The 15,069-nt window shown below is 41.4% G+C and overlaps 1 protein-coding gene across 1 annotated transcript; it reads right to left on the reverse strand.

Moving 5' to 3' along the window:
* Positions 1–6,554: 6,554 nt before the first annotated feature.
* On the reverse strand, positions 6,555–14,477 carry dedd (death effector domain containing). Its single transcript, XM_070911060.1, has 4 exons — positions 13,913–14,477; positions 10,949–11,053; positions 10,624–10,761; positions 6,555–7,193 (listed from the first exon to the last, which is right to left on the reverse strand). Exons 1-4 carry the CDS (start codon positions 14,475–14,477, stop codon positions 6,787–6,789), a joined length of 1,215 nt encoding a protein of 404 aa, XP_070767161.1. The 3' UTR covers positions 6,555–6,786.
* Between the last annotated feature and the right edge of the window lie 592 nt (positions 14,478–15,069).

Genomic DNA, 15,069 nt, shown 5'->3' on the forward strand with positions numbered 1-15,069 from the left:
GTTAATACTGCTGTTTGGTTTTGGATTTAGTTTTGATGATTGTATTTGATTATTGTTAAATAGTCTTGTTTTTGTCAAAGTTATATTTAGTCTAACTTTATGTATGTTTGATTTTCTTTATTAAGTTGTACTTTTTAATAAAATCTTTACTGTGACCTTTTGTCAAACACCCAGATAGTTGTAGTGGTGCCTGAAGTTTTTCCTGAGGAAATTACAACAATCCTTAACCTGATAAAGACCTGATTTGAAATGCTTTCTGTCTTCGTTTGCGTACAATTTTCAATCTCAAACTCACCAGAAGGTGAAAGAAAATGCAAAAGGATTAGCAGCACTTCCTCCATTGTTGTCTGTTCAACACTCAACACAGCTGTCTGTGGGAGTCAGCATCAATGTCTCAAATACTACACATGCTCTTCCTGGTGACGTGCTCAACATATTAAAACATATTAGTATCGTGCCACCATGTGGCCAGTTTTACAGCTCCTTGTGTTTGGCTAACAACTCAATGTTACAAACAAAATGTTTGGACTGGGCTGCACAACAAATATTTTTCATTTTGATACAATTATTTTTTTCCCCAAAATTCTAAAATTGCTAATACATTAAGCTTGCTTCCACAATTTGAGGACATTCTGCCTTTAGGGGGTGACACAAGCTCAAAAAGTCATAATGGCTTGTTTCTCAAATTAAGTTGACCCAGTTCAAGTAATTTTTTTATGTCATGTACACTTTACACACTGTACACATGTACAATTACAGTGAAACAGTTGTTGGCGATAACATTCTTAGATCTCAGTCTCCCTCCAACTGTGCTCTTACAGATATGTATAAAAATATGTATAAAGAAATATGCAAGTGGAACAAAATCTAATTAGAATCTAGGATATAAAACAGTGCAGCTAAAATGGTTGGCTAATATATATATATATATATATATATATAGATGTGTGTATATATATATATATATATATATATATATATATATAGATGCAGCCAGTCAGGATACTCTCAATGGTGCACCTGTAGAAGTTGCGGCGTATCCTGGAGTCCATGTTGAGCCTCCTCAGCCTGCGGAGGAATCCAGGTCTGGTCCTCGATGAGGTGAAGGATCTAGGATCTATGGTCATGTGCAAAGCATTGCCTGAAATTTGTGTCTAATCAAAAAACAAAAAAATTCAGTTAGTGAAAAATCACCAGAACATCAGTTCACTGTAACCTCTGGTCAATTATGAAGTCCATCACTGTATATTTTTTCTAAATTTGTATAACCAATTAACTCCTAAAGGATTCATTCAAATACAACCTAAATTAATTCAGACTTTAAATCCTGTATGAAATGTTTCTTACAGAAAAAAACTGCTGTAGAAACGTCCTCATTTGCCAAATGTGCGATCAGACTTCACGAAAACATTTCTGTGTTCATTGTTTCACAGTTTTATGGGCATATCTAAAATTTTGGTGAATGTTCAAGCTTTCCTCTACATTAATTCTCATAGACTTCTTTTTTTTTTTTAATTATCTATGAATGACACTGTGACAACAACAGAAACCCAGTTCAGGAGAAGCCCTGGTGGCTGAGGGGCCGCTGACCCGGTCCGAACATGTCATTCCCCATCTGTCTCTCCACTGTTGACAAGTAAAGGTATGATGTACTCAAAAAAGAAAGTGACCCAATCCATAGGCAACTTACTGCGACGCACTGATCACTGGCACAATAATTCATGATGAGAAGTAAACTACTGCACTGAATGAGACTCAATAACCTGATTGCATCTATAACTCAGTCGAGTGTAAATAAAACCTCGTGGTCTGAGGAACACATCCTGTGACCACAAGACTGCTGCTCCTCTTGCTCTCTGTTGTAAATGATGTTCACGCAGTGACTCTTTCGTATAAGTTGTATAATGTCGATAAGTCTAACAATGTGCTTGGAACCTGTAAAACACTGCATGCAGCTTTAACTTCTCAATTATATCTGTTCGACTGGCTAACCCCAGTTTAACGAGTAAATGAACTGATTGCAACGTCTACAGACAAGAACACGTATGAAAACACTATCTAGACCAACAAGCACACAGGACTAGCCAGCATATGTTCATAAATTTGTTTAATCTATTTTGTACAAAGTAGGATCATACTGACTGACAGCAGACCTGCTGTAGCAGAGGTTAGTCAAAGATCAGTTTGAAAATCAATAAATTAACTGATTGCAGAGTATCCATGGCATATAGAAACACAGCAACGTTTACTTTTATTGGTCAACAAGTCAACAGGACTAACCGCCATCTTTTATCATTTCATTTAGCGTATGTGCTGAAAGCAATACCATCATACTGGTAGAGAGTGTGGCTCCCACTGACATACATTACATTCAAGTCTCTGCGAGAACATTCATGGCTTGAATAAACTCGGTTTGCCTAGTTTGTCTGACAGATTTCTCCTTCCTTGTATGTCTTCACATTCGGGAGTGTGACGGGCTGAGGAGCGAGAGGCGGGTGAAGGAAATGAGGACACATGTATAAGAGACATGAGATGCACCCAGGACCAGTCTAATGTAAATCATCATACACAGTTTGAACACGTGTTCAAACACTCTACATCATACACAGGGTTTGTGTCAAAGCAGGACATTTTTCAAAAATGACAGTGTAGCCCACAAGCATTAGATCTACCAGGAAGCTGTTTGTTTAAATATGTCCTCTATATTTTCTCATCTGGAAATTGTACACTGTTTTCCACCAAATAGATTTTATATGTGCCATGTGACATAAAAAAAAAATAATAATTCGGACTGGGACTTCAACAAAACCCATCCATTTCATTTATTAACAGTACTACTTGTCTGTTTTCTGAAAGAAATGCAAAATTGAAGTAAGAAAACCTGACATCCAATAAAGTTATTTACAAAATGTTAGCACTGTGAGTTTCTATGACATTTCTGGAGATCATAACAGGTTACATGCAATTTTGCGTAAGAGACAGCTGCATTTAACAACTAACATAACATACAATGAACATAACATACACCAACCTATATAATAGATACTAACTTGCAACCTTTACATGAAATTCCACTGGGGTAAAAATATAAAATGTAGGCCTACTCTATATAATTCACAGTAATAGTGGCCTGTCAGTCATGACTTGTGTGTTCTGGTATGTACCCATGGATGGTATGATACAGCAGAGATAAGATAGGGCTTTTTTTTAGCAGGAAGAATATATTTGGCAAAAACATACACTGAACTTTTAATAGGGTACATAAAAGCAAAATGCTGAATTTCAGCCCACCAACTAACTGATGGAAAGCAAGACAAAGAGTTCAATTACATTTTTAAATCAGAGGCAAAATTAGATTACAGAGATTTGGCAAAAAGGAATAATAAGCGCATTTGTAATGTAAAAATATCAAGATGGAAAGTGAAGAACTGCATCAAAACCAGACTTTGCTGACAAGTACACATTTGCTGCTACGAGTATGAGCCTGCACATGGTTTTTTTTTTTTATGTCAATCATTTGGCTATGTGCACGCAGCAAGAGAGAAATGAAGGAGAATGGTCAAATATTAGCATTAGAGACTGGCATTTCAAATGACAATTCTTACCAAAATGGCATTCAGTCTTTAACCTATTTCTGTTACAAAAATCACAAAACAGCATTATGCTTATATTTAATCTCTGATACATTATCGCTGATATTAAACATTTCCGAACAAAGGTACTTTAAGTCATAACCAGCCCTGGTAACCCAGTAATGACATTTCAAGAAGTCAAATTCTTTGCTTTTTTTTTTTTTTTTTAAAACCACAATTTGGAGAATTTGTACGAATGTACGACTATGGCGCCCCCTTGACATGGGTATCAAGACAAGCCAATTTTATTTATAAAGCCCAATATCACCAGTCACAATTTGCCACAAGGAGCTTTCAACTCCAGCCCAGTATTTCTAGGAATTGTGTCCATATTGGACAATTCTGCACCTAACGATTTACATGGAATGCCAACATTCATAGCCAATGCAGGAAGTAGTGTGTCCTTTATGCAGCTACTCGAAAGTGAGGATGTGGAGGTCGTGTTGATGGATGGGCATGTGTGGGTCTGACTTGGATACAGGAGACTGGAAAGTGCATTCCGTCACAGACCAGCAACTGAAATTTGCCTATTTATGAAACGTAACCACAATCGTTTCCTAACCATAACCATACTGTAGTTGCTATGCCATATTGTAGAAAGCAAGAATTTGAAGGATGTTGTCTCTGAACATAATCCAGGATTTTGCAGGATCGTCCAATACTGACATTCTTGTCTGGGGATATTGTTTGTCGACTCACGTTTTTTTTGTTAAAAGTTGCACTTGAACACAGCACAGACGGTTGGCCGCCAACATGCATGGACGTTCTGCACCTGCATGAGAAGAAATAGCAGCAGTAGTATTCTGTATTCCTAATCCACAAAATATAATGGAAAGATGAACACACCTACCATTTCATACCACTGTCAGTCCAAACAGTTTTGCCAGATGCTCTGAATATCATTTCATGAACAAATTGCACTGGTACGGTCAGCCTGCACTGTAGGCTTTGCCCCTGCAAGAGGAAAACCAAAGGGCAGAGGCAAAAGCTAAGGATAAACTGCACTAAATGGGTGAAATTAGTGACTAAGATGAACTGCCAGTTGGCCAGCGCCCTCACCAGCATCATGTATTATCAATAATACATGATCAATTAGCTGTTGATAAGGGGAGATATGGGGACACACCCCAAAAACTACTGCTGACTTTTGGCCACACGGGGCGGCGGACTCTTGGCTTGTCTGAACTTTTAATGTTGTGCACAATTTCTGAATCTTTCTGACGCTGCGACGCTAATAAACTAAAAGGGTGAAGTTACTCAAAAACAACAAGCTGTATATAAGCTACTGATCTGAAAACGTTATCACAGCTAAACATTATTTCAGATCAGTTAAGTTTTATTTTGTCACCAGCCTTGTTGGAATCCTGCAGCTTGAACGACACAAATCCAGCAGAATGTCTAATCTCCAACACCCGGTTGAACTCCATACGATGAAGATTTCGGGCTGTTCAGGGGGCCTTTCCAGAATTAGAAAGGTGTGCCTAATAAAGTGGCCACTGAGTGTACTTTATGACTGCATAAAATTAAAGCTATAATCAGTAATACTGTCAAGACGTGCTTGTCACAGGCACCCACCAAACCTAATGTCTGTCTGTCTTAATCCACCTCATTCCATGGTTACCAAAAAGAAATGAATATAAATTCACATTTTGGTTAATTAGCATTTCAGGCTACACTGTAAAAGTGGTGTTCTGCCACTAGAAGCATATTGTTGTTTAAGATCTGCGCGCTAATTGAGGACCAACATGCTATATACCTTACTATTATGTTGGTCAACACAGTGCTATTATTTTTCAGTTTCAAAACCTTAATAAAAGAATCCCCCAGTTGGGTTTGTGAGTGCCTGTGGAGCTACACCTCCTGACAGAGAAGGATGTAACGGTCCTTTCTTCAAAACGTCCAACAGACTGTCAAGCGGCTGGGTGAGGAAGCTCACGCCACCTTTTGAGTATGTGGACTCAACTACATCCTAATCCACCAGGAGGCACGACACACAAAGACGACTGCTGAGGATTTAACGAGTGAGCTCAACTACAGCTGGGTGAAATATCTTTTAAACTTCACAAAAACAAGCACAAGCCCTGTGAATTATTTCAATTTGTCCTGGAATCTAACCATCTGCACAACTGAGATGACTGTACATGTACTGGCTGTGAGCCATGAGTGAACATGAGTGAGAGGGTCTGTGAGCAGAGGTCCAGAGGTACAGGCTGACAATGAAACTGGCACCGATTCGCAAATCCAAACAAATCTAAAACACCAGTGAATGAATTTGACTGAAATACGACAACACATTAGAACGATCCACAAAGATTTAAATGTTGGCAGTGACTCGACACTTGAAATTTCAAATTAGGCCAGAATCCCAGCTGCTGATAACGAGCCATGTTGTAAAACAAAGAATTGGTTAAAAACAAAGCCAAGACACAATGATGTCAACAGTGACCAAATATGAGCCATTTAAAAAAAAAAAGGCTGTGGAAGAGTTTCTTTCCAGACAAGGAAACTCTGCAAAGTTCTGGGAAAGTAGGATGATAAGCTGAAAGAAATAGAAAAACGAATTGCAAGTCAACTACGGTCTGCGCCTTTCTATAACATACAGAACACTCTCTCATTGGGTTAATCCAATCAATCTGTAATGTACCTGAAAAACCTGGAAGAAAGATGAACCAGTTTGACAATAAGGTACAACTCCCACTGGGAGTAACTTGTCAGCGTTAAGCATGTTTCCTGTATTGAAAATGACTCCACTTTTGACAGGAGTGAAGAGTATCATTAGAGTTAACAAATGTGTTTCAATGGGCTAACATACCAGAAACAAGAAATTAGTTAAATTCAATGCACACATGAATCAGCATTCTCCTCCTTGAAGAAAATGAGCAGCTTAACATTCAAAACAATGTCAACCTGTATGCATCGCCTACTTCTTTTTGCTAACATAGTTCCCATTCACCTCGCATGCTACGCTTAGGGTTGCCAAGTAGATATCCTATGACCTTAGCTCTCGAGGAATCAATGCGGTGGCTAGAAGTTCTTCAGTTCCTTTCAGGCACACACTTCAGGCACCTCAAATGACAAAACCACATCTCACTCTATTCCCTGCGGGGGAGGCACAGCAGCGTTCCTCCCGTATGCTTGCACCTGGAGAGCGTGTCTAAGATACGGAGTCTTTGTTAGCTCCTGGTGGGCTCCCTCCATTTGTGACCAAATTACGGAGCAGTTTGCGTCGGCCAGCCTGGTAGTCCTCCTCGTCAACGTTGACCAACAGTTTTATAGCCTCATGGCCAACAGCCTGTTTTAAGGAATCTGTGATAAAGACCCCTTTAAGGGCCTCAAGCAATGATCCATTGATGTAGTCCCTCCAGAAGGCATCCAAGTAGGTGAGCTCGGAGAACTTGATGTCACAGATGATGGAGCCCAAGTCTCGGGATTTGAGGATAGTGTTGGCCTGGTTGAAGCGCTCAAACTGCCGCTCCACTGCTTCTTGCTTGTTGGAGAAGACGTTGCCCTGAAGCGCAGACTCGTGTTGGCAGTATTCAGCGCGAACTCTGAGGCGGATATCTGAAGGAGAGTACAAGGTAAGAGTCAGAAAGATCATCTGAGAGTGAATGCCAGATTAGGGCTGGAACAAATAACACCAACAAATGTACGTCTGTAACAATAACACCCCTCAACACTCCAATAATAGCTCAGCAACGGCCTTAAGACAATTGCCTGTCCAAGCCTGAAGACTCAAGGCTGGGGTATGCTCGAAATGAACTAGTTTGTAGTACCTGTCCTCCGACTACGTCTCAAGCAAAAGTGTTTATAGCTGTCCAGAACGGTCACACTCGAAGCCGAGGCAAAATGGTTGCCGTCACAGGGAGGGGTGTGATGCGATGAATCGTATAAATGGGCATAATAGCGCACACTCTCAGACAGCCTCTCCTCGAAGGCCTTCATAATGTTACTCTGTTGTTCATGCAAAAAGTGACTGAAGCCTAGTTTGGCTTGGTGATTTTGAACTTCATTCCCTCCACAGAGAACTAAGTCAACTTTCCCTTACCTTCCTGTTTGCAAGACCTCTGGGTCAAGAAGATGACCAAAGAAATATTATACTGCCAAATGGCAATGAACCGAAGCCCGAAGCCGCAATTTATAACCTGCTTTCACTGCCCGAATGCGGATTGGGAGTTAAGGCTAAAGCATACCAGAGATTAGGGAATGTTAGGTTAGAAGTAATGTCTCCCATCAGCATAGAAAATATTCTATCTTATTTCTCTTTTTACCCAACAATCTCTCAGCTTCTGAATGGTGCATCAACTCAATTTAACGAGTTCATGTTAAGATTTCCATCCACTTACTGGTCTCATTTGTTCCCACAAATGAATGCACCTTGCAAAGGTATCATTCAATACTTAATCTGGTACAGATTCGCCGTATTCATGTCTTCAGTCATCATTAAATGAGGTATTATGGTCAGTGTTTACGAGTCAAGAACTTCGAGCCTCCAGATTACGACTGAATTAATGAATTGGCTATCCTATTCCCTTTTCTAAGGGTGGTGCCCCAAATTCTGTTCAGTATGAATACTGATAATTTCTGATAGCCAAAGTGAGTGTAATCACTATACTTAATCTTTTGTACCAACTGATGTACATTTTATATTGTGTCTGTTCTGAAACACATCTAGGGAAAACTTTGGATGCGGCTGCAAAGGAGAGGGAGGGTGAGGACCTGAAGCTGTGGAGGCCAGCCATTATTAACCACCTCTACAGGATTGCAGCTTCCCCTCCTAATGGAGATCCAGATGTGATGGAGGCCAAGTGGCAAAGCATGGTGAAACATGTTCAGGACATCCATGAGCACAGCACTCCTGCATTTCCCTGATGTGCACATGCACCTCTGGTGAGAAGCATGAAGCAAGGAGTGGCTGGAAGCAGGTACAACATACCGCGTACAGTATGTGGCTGAAAATGACTAGATGCCCAATCTTCAGTACGCGTGTTGGTGCTTGGTTTATTTTGGTTGCAGTGCACTCCAGCCATAAAATACTGGTGGTAAATATTCATGCTCATCAATATATAACCAAGAATGAGCTGAAACGTGCGCGTGTTGTTATTTCTTTTCAAGGGGAAACACGTGGATAAGGCGTTATACAAATCACACATGATAGTAATCACACAATCATGCCTCATCAGTGTACGTAATAAATTCATACGCAGACAGTTCTAGTAACACCAGAGCAATGAGGATCAACTGTAGCAATTAAACTGGAGTACGACTAGAACAGCAGTGGTGAAGGATGTTTGGCAGCTGTCCCCACAGCATCAGACCTGCTCACTGGAGGCATTGCACTCCGTCATCCTCCATTTTGCACCAAAGCACACTTCTCCTTCTTTGGGATGTACAGCAGGTAAATATCATGTGATGGTGAAATCATTAGTACGGCTAAACTGAATGCAGTCCAACATTCAATGAAGATTTATTGCAGGGCTTTTGTATTAGACTGCATTAGTTTTAGATAGCTGCACCTAATTAACTAGGAACTATTTATCATACTTGAGTATTTAACGTACTTGAATACTCCTTCATGTCAATAGGTAGTGGCACTTTTTAGCCACAGGGTGGTAGCGTTGTCTCAACAACACAAGAACAATTAGTTTACCATGTTTTCTATACGTCGTCTCTACTTCTGGGTTCATTCACATATGTGCAACTTGTGAACTGCATAAACTGCTTTTTCTACAGGCTTCTCTTGGCAGCTCTGCATCTTACCATAATGGCAGCTGAGAGGTGGTGAGGTATGTTATGCAGTTCACTATCCAAGGTTGTGCAAAGGCGGCCGGATAGTCCGCCCTATCACTGAGAGGCCATTGTACAAGTAGCAGTTTCAATCAGTCCTTAAATATTATTTATCATGTGAGTCAAATACAATATCACTGAATGCGATCTAAACATTTTCTTCCTTCCTCCAGCACATGCATTCGGAGTCTCTGAGCGGGCTACTCCAGGTCACCAAAGGATCTACGAGAGAGCAGTGCTGGCTGTCCTCTGCTGCACCTGACCTGAGGCAGTTTGCCTGTATCTTGCGCGGCATTCATGATTTAACACAGGACATTAGTGAGATTATTATAAGTCAAGACCAAGTTAGATCATTGCACAATTCATATTCATATTAACCTAGGCCAAAGATGTTACATATTCAGTCATATTTGTTTATTTGTGAGATATCTGTCATATATTGTGATAAATCTGGTAAACAACTAGGCCATGAGCAATGATCTCTAAAAGAATAGTAAAATGTACCTATATGTTTGCATGTCTGGAACTCTGGGTAGTAACAGTAACTTAGGTGGGCGGGGTCAGGATCGCTCATTCAGCGCGTTTACATGCACTTAAGTAACCAGGTCAGTCAGAGAAACCAGGTCACACAGGAAATGACTTAACATGCACTGTAATAACCTGGTTAATAGGTAAATCCCCTGTATACATGCAGCAGCAGCAGCAGCAGCAGCAGCAGCTAAGAAATCCCCCCCCCCACACCAAACATCAGACTTCACCACTACTTCAGTCAGACTTTGGATGGAATTATTTTAAATAAGAGAATGCATCACAATATTATGCGCTCTCTTTACATCCACCTGCTATGCTGTTAGTTTCCCCGTCTAAAGTCTTCGTCCTGCACATGCGTACTTGCGTAAAATGCCGGTTACGCGGTTACACAGCAGAGAAATCGCCATTCTCCAGGAGAAATTTAGCTGGGGAAATCAGGTTTCTCCAAGTCCTTACCCTGACTACTGAAACCGAGTTTAAAAAAAAAAAAAAAAAATCAGCTTAATGGGAAAAAGCTGACTGTAACCCGGTTACTTAAGTGCATGCAAATGTGTTCCGACCCAGGAACACATAATATAAACCAATGTCACTGGACTGGGCTCATTTTTTTTCTTATCATACTCTCTGAGACCAGACAAAAACCATGATCCCTCTCTATGTTGTGTTTCTTTTTTACCACATGTTTGCTTCTCTCTGCAGTCAGCTGAGGAATGACTTCTCCTCCGTTTGCGGTTTGGTACAGGAGGAGCTGGCTTTGTTCGGGGAGGGCCAACATGGGGTCCTGACGGGGAACAGCAAATGACTGGTTGAGGACCTAGAGAGTGACATTAGTTTTGACGTTAATCAAGCTTCTGTTTCACAGCGCACACGTTACTTATGAGGACGTTCCATTGGCTGCATGTACTACTAATCTTACTCTTGTCTTGCTGATTGAAGAAATGAGAAGTGTAAAAAAAAACAAATAAAAAAAAAAGAACTCACACACACATACAAACACCCACCTGTTCTTCTGTGAGGCGCAGTGTCCTTGCTCTGCACTGCTCCTCTTGGTGAAATGTAGCGCACTGATGTCTCTTCCAGGTACTTGTCAACAGGGTCAGGGCACACTGAAAACAACAGTTGAATCCTGATGTTATTTTTAATTGCAGTGCTTAACATCCCATTCGAACCAGTGGAATTCATACACAGAATGCAGAGACGATGCTGTTTTTTGCGTATTGCCAGGGTCGCTACATGTGCAAATCACCTCAGTCAAGTACACACCAATTTCTAAGCAATAAAGATGATCTACCACGCCCACTCTGAATTCCTTTCTGGTTGCTACAGCCTATTTTTGTGTGTGCTCTGCTCCGACCACTTTCTAGATGTGTCTGCTCAAAGTATCGTCATCTGTGTTCCCAAGTAAAAAAGGTGAAAACAGGTTCTGAGGGAAAAGCAAAGGCACACTCCGCAGCATGAAAAGTGACCACAACAAACACGTTGGAGGAAATGCAACAGCCACCATCCACCAGGGCGTTGAGCCTTACAAGTAAGAAGAAAAGAATAAGATCGACAAAAGGTCAGCAAGCCAAAAAAGGAAAGTGACAAATGGCGGATTAAGACAAGAATAACCCTTGTTCCAACAATGACATAATGGGAAGAAGCAAAGCTGGGTTTTGGAACAAACTCAAAGATAGCATCTGCTGAAATGGCACTTTCATGTGGGGATTACATGTTTCTGACTGCTTCAATATCCTAACATTAGGAGGGTGACTGCTACACATTATAATTAGTTTTATTTAGCAGAAGCATAAGTAACACTAATTTACACAAACTACCTCTTAGTCCAGCACAACCCGGTTTTGTCTCATAATAGTAACCGCACATATTGTTGGACACATCGCTTTCATTCGGTCGCTCATTACTGTATTTCCTGCAGTGTGCAACGATGATGTGGATCGCAACTCGTAACTTAGGGAACTCACTAACTGCCTGTTCCCACGGCTTGAGTTGTCAGCCCCGCTCAGGCGAGATCCTCACCTCTCACTCAGTCAACTCAGTCACTGTGCTGTTGGTGAGGAACACGAGCTGCTAGCAGCTACATGTTAACACAGAACTGCTGTGGGTTCAGATGTTTTCCGTCATGGATGCCACGACAGTAAAAGCACAAAATAAAATCGTTTCACCTCACTCCTCTCTATCCTGGTCTTGTGTCGGAGTCTGTTACCCTTCAAATAGTGTTCCCCTCGCAGTACCCTTCACTGCTCGGATATTAACAGAATTAAATGCAACGGGGCGTTGTTCTGTCAGCAGAGGTAATATATAAACATATTTATTTTTAAGTATATATGCTTACTCTTCTAATACAAAGCCAATGTTTAGAGAGCCGTCACAATGCCTCGAATTAAGAATACATAAAATGATTGTAAACATTTTTTATATGTAAAAGTATGGGGTTAACGTGTAGAAGAATTAATGACAGATCTCCTTATTGACAAGCATGTGCAGGGCTAGTTAATTGCCATCTAAAACCCTTTGACTCCATTGTTTAGAAAGGGCGCTGGCCTTTCCCAATAAAATGGCAAACAGCCCGATGCCATCACTCATCCTCTCCTCTGTCCTCCTGCTGTTGCTGATGTGAGGAGACTCGGGTACTGCTGACAAACAGAGGGGCAGCTTCAAGGTTACAAGAATTCCCCTAATTTTATTTTCATAACAATTTGTTCATAACAATTTGCTGTTAGGATAACAAGCTCCGTATGGCTGTGTAAAACATACCAGCTGTGGATGAAGAGGAGACAGCGAGTAGTCTGTGGGTAGAGCAGTCGAAGATGTCGCATTTCTGCAACTCAACTCGTACTGTCTCCCTTACTGGCGGATTTTGTTAAACTCGGATAATGAGAATTCGAGTCAACATTTTCTGCATTCATTCTCCCACTCTGTCCTGTCTGCTCTGCTGTTCGCTCTGTGTGTGTGTGTGTGTGTGTGTGTGTGTGTGTGTGTGTGTGTGTGTGTGTTAGAGCCCAGCCCCACCCTCGCACAAACAGGCAGGCAGCAGTATTTCAAGTGGCATCCCGTCTGCAGCCAATGCTACACATTATGGGACGTAATTATCGGCTGAAGTTCCATTATCAGAATAACAATAATTAATGTTTGCATGGTGCAAGCCACAGGTTAACTGATTGATTCTATAAGGTCACATGCATGAAGGTGTTTCTATCATTTTGCCCACACCATTTATAACAACGGGGGACGGCTAAATAAGAGAGTCACCTCTCTGTGTAATGTAATACAGTTCAACAGCACCACAAACTGCAGCCTCCAAAATGATCATACAGTTGAATTAACACTGCTCTATCTCACTGATTTATTGCACTGTTGTAGTAGCTTTAGCTAGGTGGAGCTACAAAAGTGGCAACTGAGTGTATATAACATGTAAAGTATAAGTATATAGGTATTTGTGACATACATATCCGTTCTCTTCTTGACCTTAAAAGGGTAATTCCCTTGGGGTGTCTGACAACATCATGGAAAGGATCCCTACAGAGACAGGCCTTTTTGTAAAAAGAGTAAGATCCTTTTTGTTTATATCAGAAACAGAAGACTAACAAAGCATACTTTTCACGGGAGAAATTGCCCCCAAGGATTATGTTGCAGCCATTGCAGCCCAAAATATGTAAAAACAGGGCCCAGGTTTAAAAATACCAGAATTAGCCTTTAATGGAGGCCAGCTCTGGCCTCATGGCTCATTAAGGAGCGTGCCAAGGAAAATCTTTCAATTCTGGAATGTTTTGATCCTTTTCCGAGTCCATTACTGCATAAAATACTAAAGCAGGTCACGTAGCTCTGAATTCTTAGAATAGCATGGGTGAAAAAAAATCTAGTCTGTACATTAGTAACAGAAAGACATTTAAACCAAACGGTCAATTATTAAGTTATGTATTTAAAGCCTGGTGTAATCATGGTGGTGACAATCCTGTACTCACCGGCCTGCCGTTTCCTGAGTGTGACATAAGGCAACAGGTCATGGCGGGTGATAATCCTTAGAAGCTGGAGAACGTGTCGGAAGTTAGTCTCATCACAGCGACCCTGGCGCTCTAGGGCCAGCAGGAAATCCCTTCCACTCCTGATGCCACCACGCTCATACTCGTCGATCACGTCAACAAACAGGAACGACAGTACCCTGACATCCCGATGCGTTAGCTGGGCTCCAACTATGTCAAACATGCGGTGCAGTGAGTACAGCCCATGGGAGTTGTCCACTGCTTCTTCGGGCCACGGCTCGAAGCCCCCATCTCTTCTGGACAAGCTGGACTTGGTGCAGGAGGCAGAAACGTTCCTATTGGCCACCTCCCCGTTGGTCGCTGCCAGACCAGAGCAGCCCGGCCTGCCTGACAGAGGTCTGTGGTCGAGAGGCCCAGCAGTTGCACTGCTCTGACTTGAGTCCAGTTGATTAGCCTGAATGTGAGGCCGGGCCTGCTGAGCAGAGGAGTTCTGGGCAAGCTGGGGAGGAATAACAGCATTGGGGAGCTGTGGCTGCTGTGATGTCATCTCAGGGCCCGATGCTCGAATCCCTGCAACTCCTGCTGTCTTCCTCTGCTCCAACTGATGCGCTATGTACGGAGAGAGGAAGATCACATAACTATACGATCATTTTAGGTCAAGCTTACCATCAGAGGCCATCATCATTAATAAGCGACTACATGATACAACTCCAAACACATGCAGGGTTTCCCACAGCTTGTTGTAGTGAAGATGCGCCACCTCTGCTAGCGTCAGAACAGAAATAATTATTCTTTCATGAAATATAACATTCAGAGCTTTAACATAACACAGCAAAGGCCACCTATTTAATGAAGTCAACTGTTTGGACTAGGGTTGGGTGATATCAGTGTATATATATATATATATATATATATATATATACAGTGAGATTATATAAATTTGTCAACTGGTAGACACTTTGCCATATCTTTTATATTGTGGTATACCTTTTATATCTCTGGATGTATTAGGCCATTGTGAGCTATGACCAAATCAATCAGCAGGACTGTTTTATGGAAATATGAGATTTTTTGCATAAATGCGATGAAGTACATGGACTTGTCACCTATTTAAGTGGCTAGATTGGCCAAATAGTCTA

The sequence above is a fragment of the Enoplosus armatus genome, chromosome 8, assembly GCF_043641665.1.
Source record: "Enoplosus armatus isolate fEnoArm2 chromosome 8, fEnoArm2.hap1, whole genome shotgun sequence".
Classification (NCBI taxonomy): Eukaryota; Metazoa; Chordata; class Actinopteri; order Centrarchiformes; family Enoplosidae; genus Enoplosus; species Enoplosus armatus.

Excerpts from the sequence above, each read along its gene's own strand:
- dedd (XM_070911060.1), bottom strand. The coding sequence starts at position 14,477 with ATGACATCACAGCAGCCACAGCTCCCCAATGCTGTTATTCCTCCCCAG. Across the intron at positions 11,054-13,912 it reads ACTCAGGAAACGGCAGGCCG|TGTGCCCTGACCCTGTTGAC; the intron begins GTGAGTACAGGA and ends TGTTGTTTTCAG. Across the intron at positions 7,194-10,623 it reads CAGAGAGAAGCAAACATGTG|ATATCCGCCTCAGAGTTCGC; the intron begins GTAAAAAAGAAA and ends ACTCTCCTTCAG.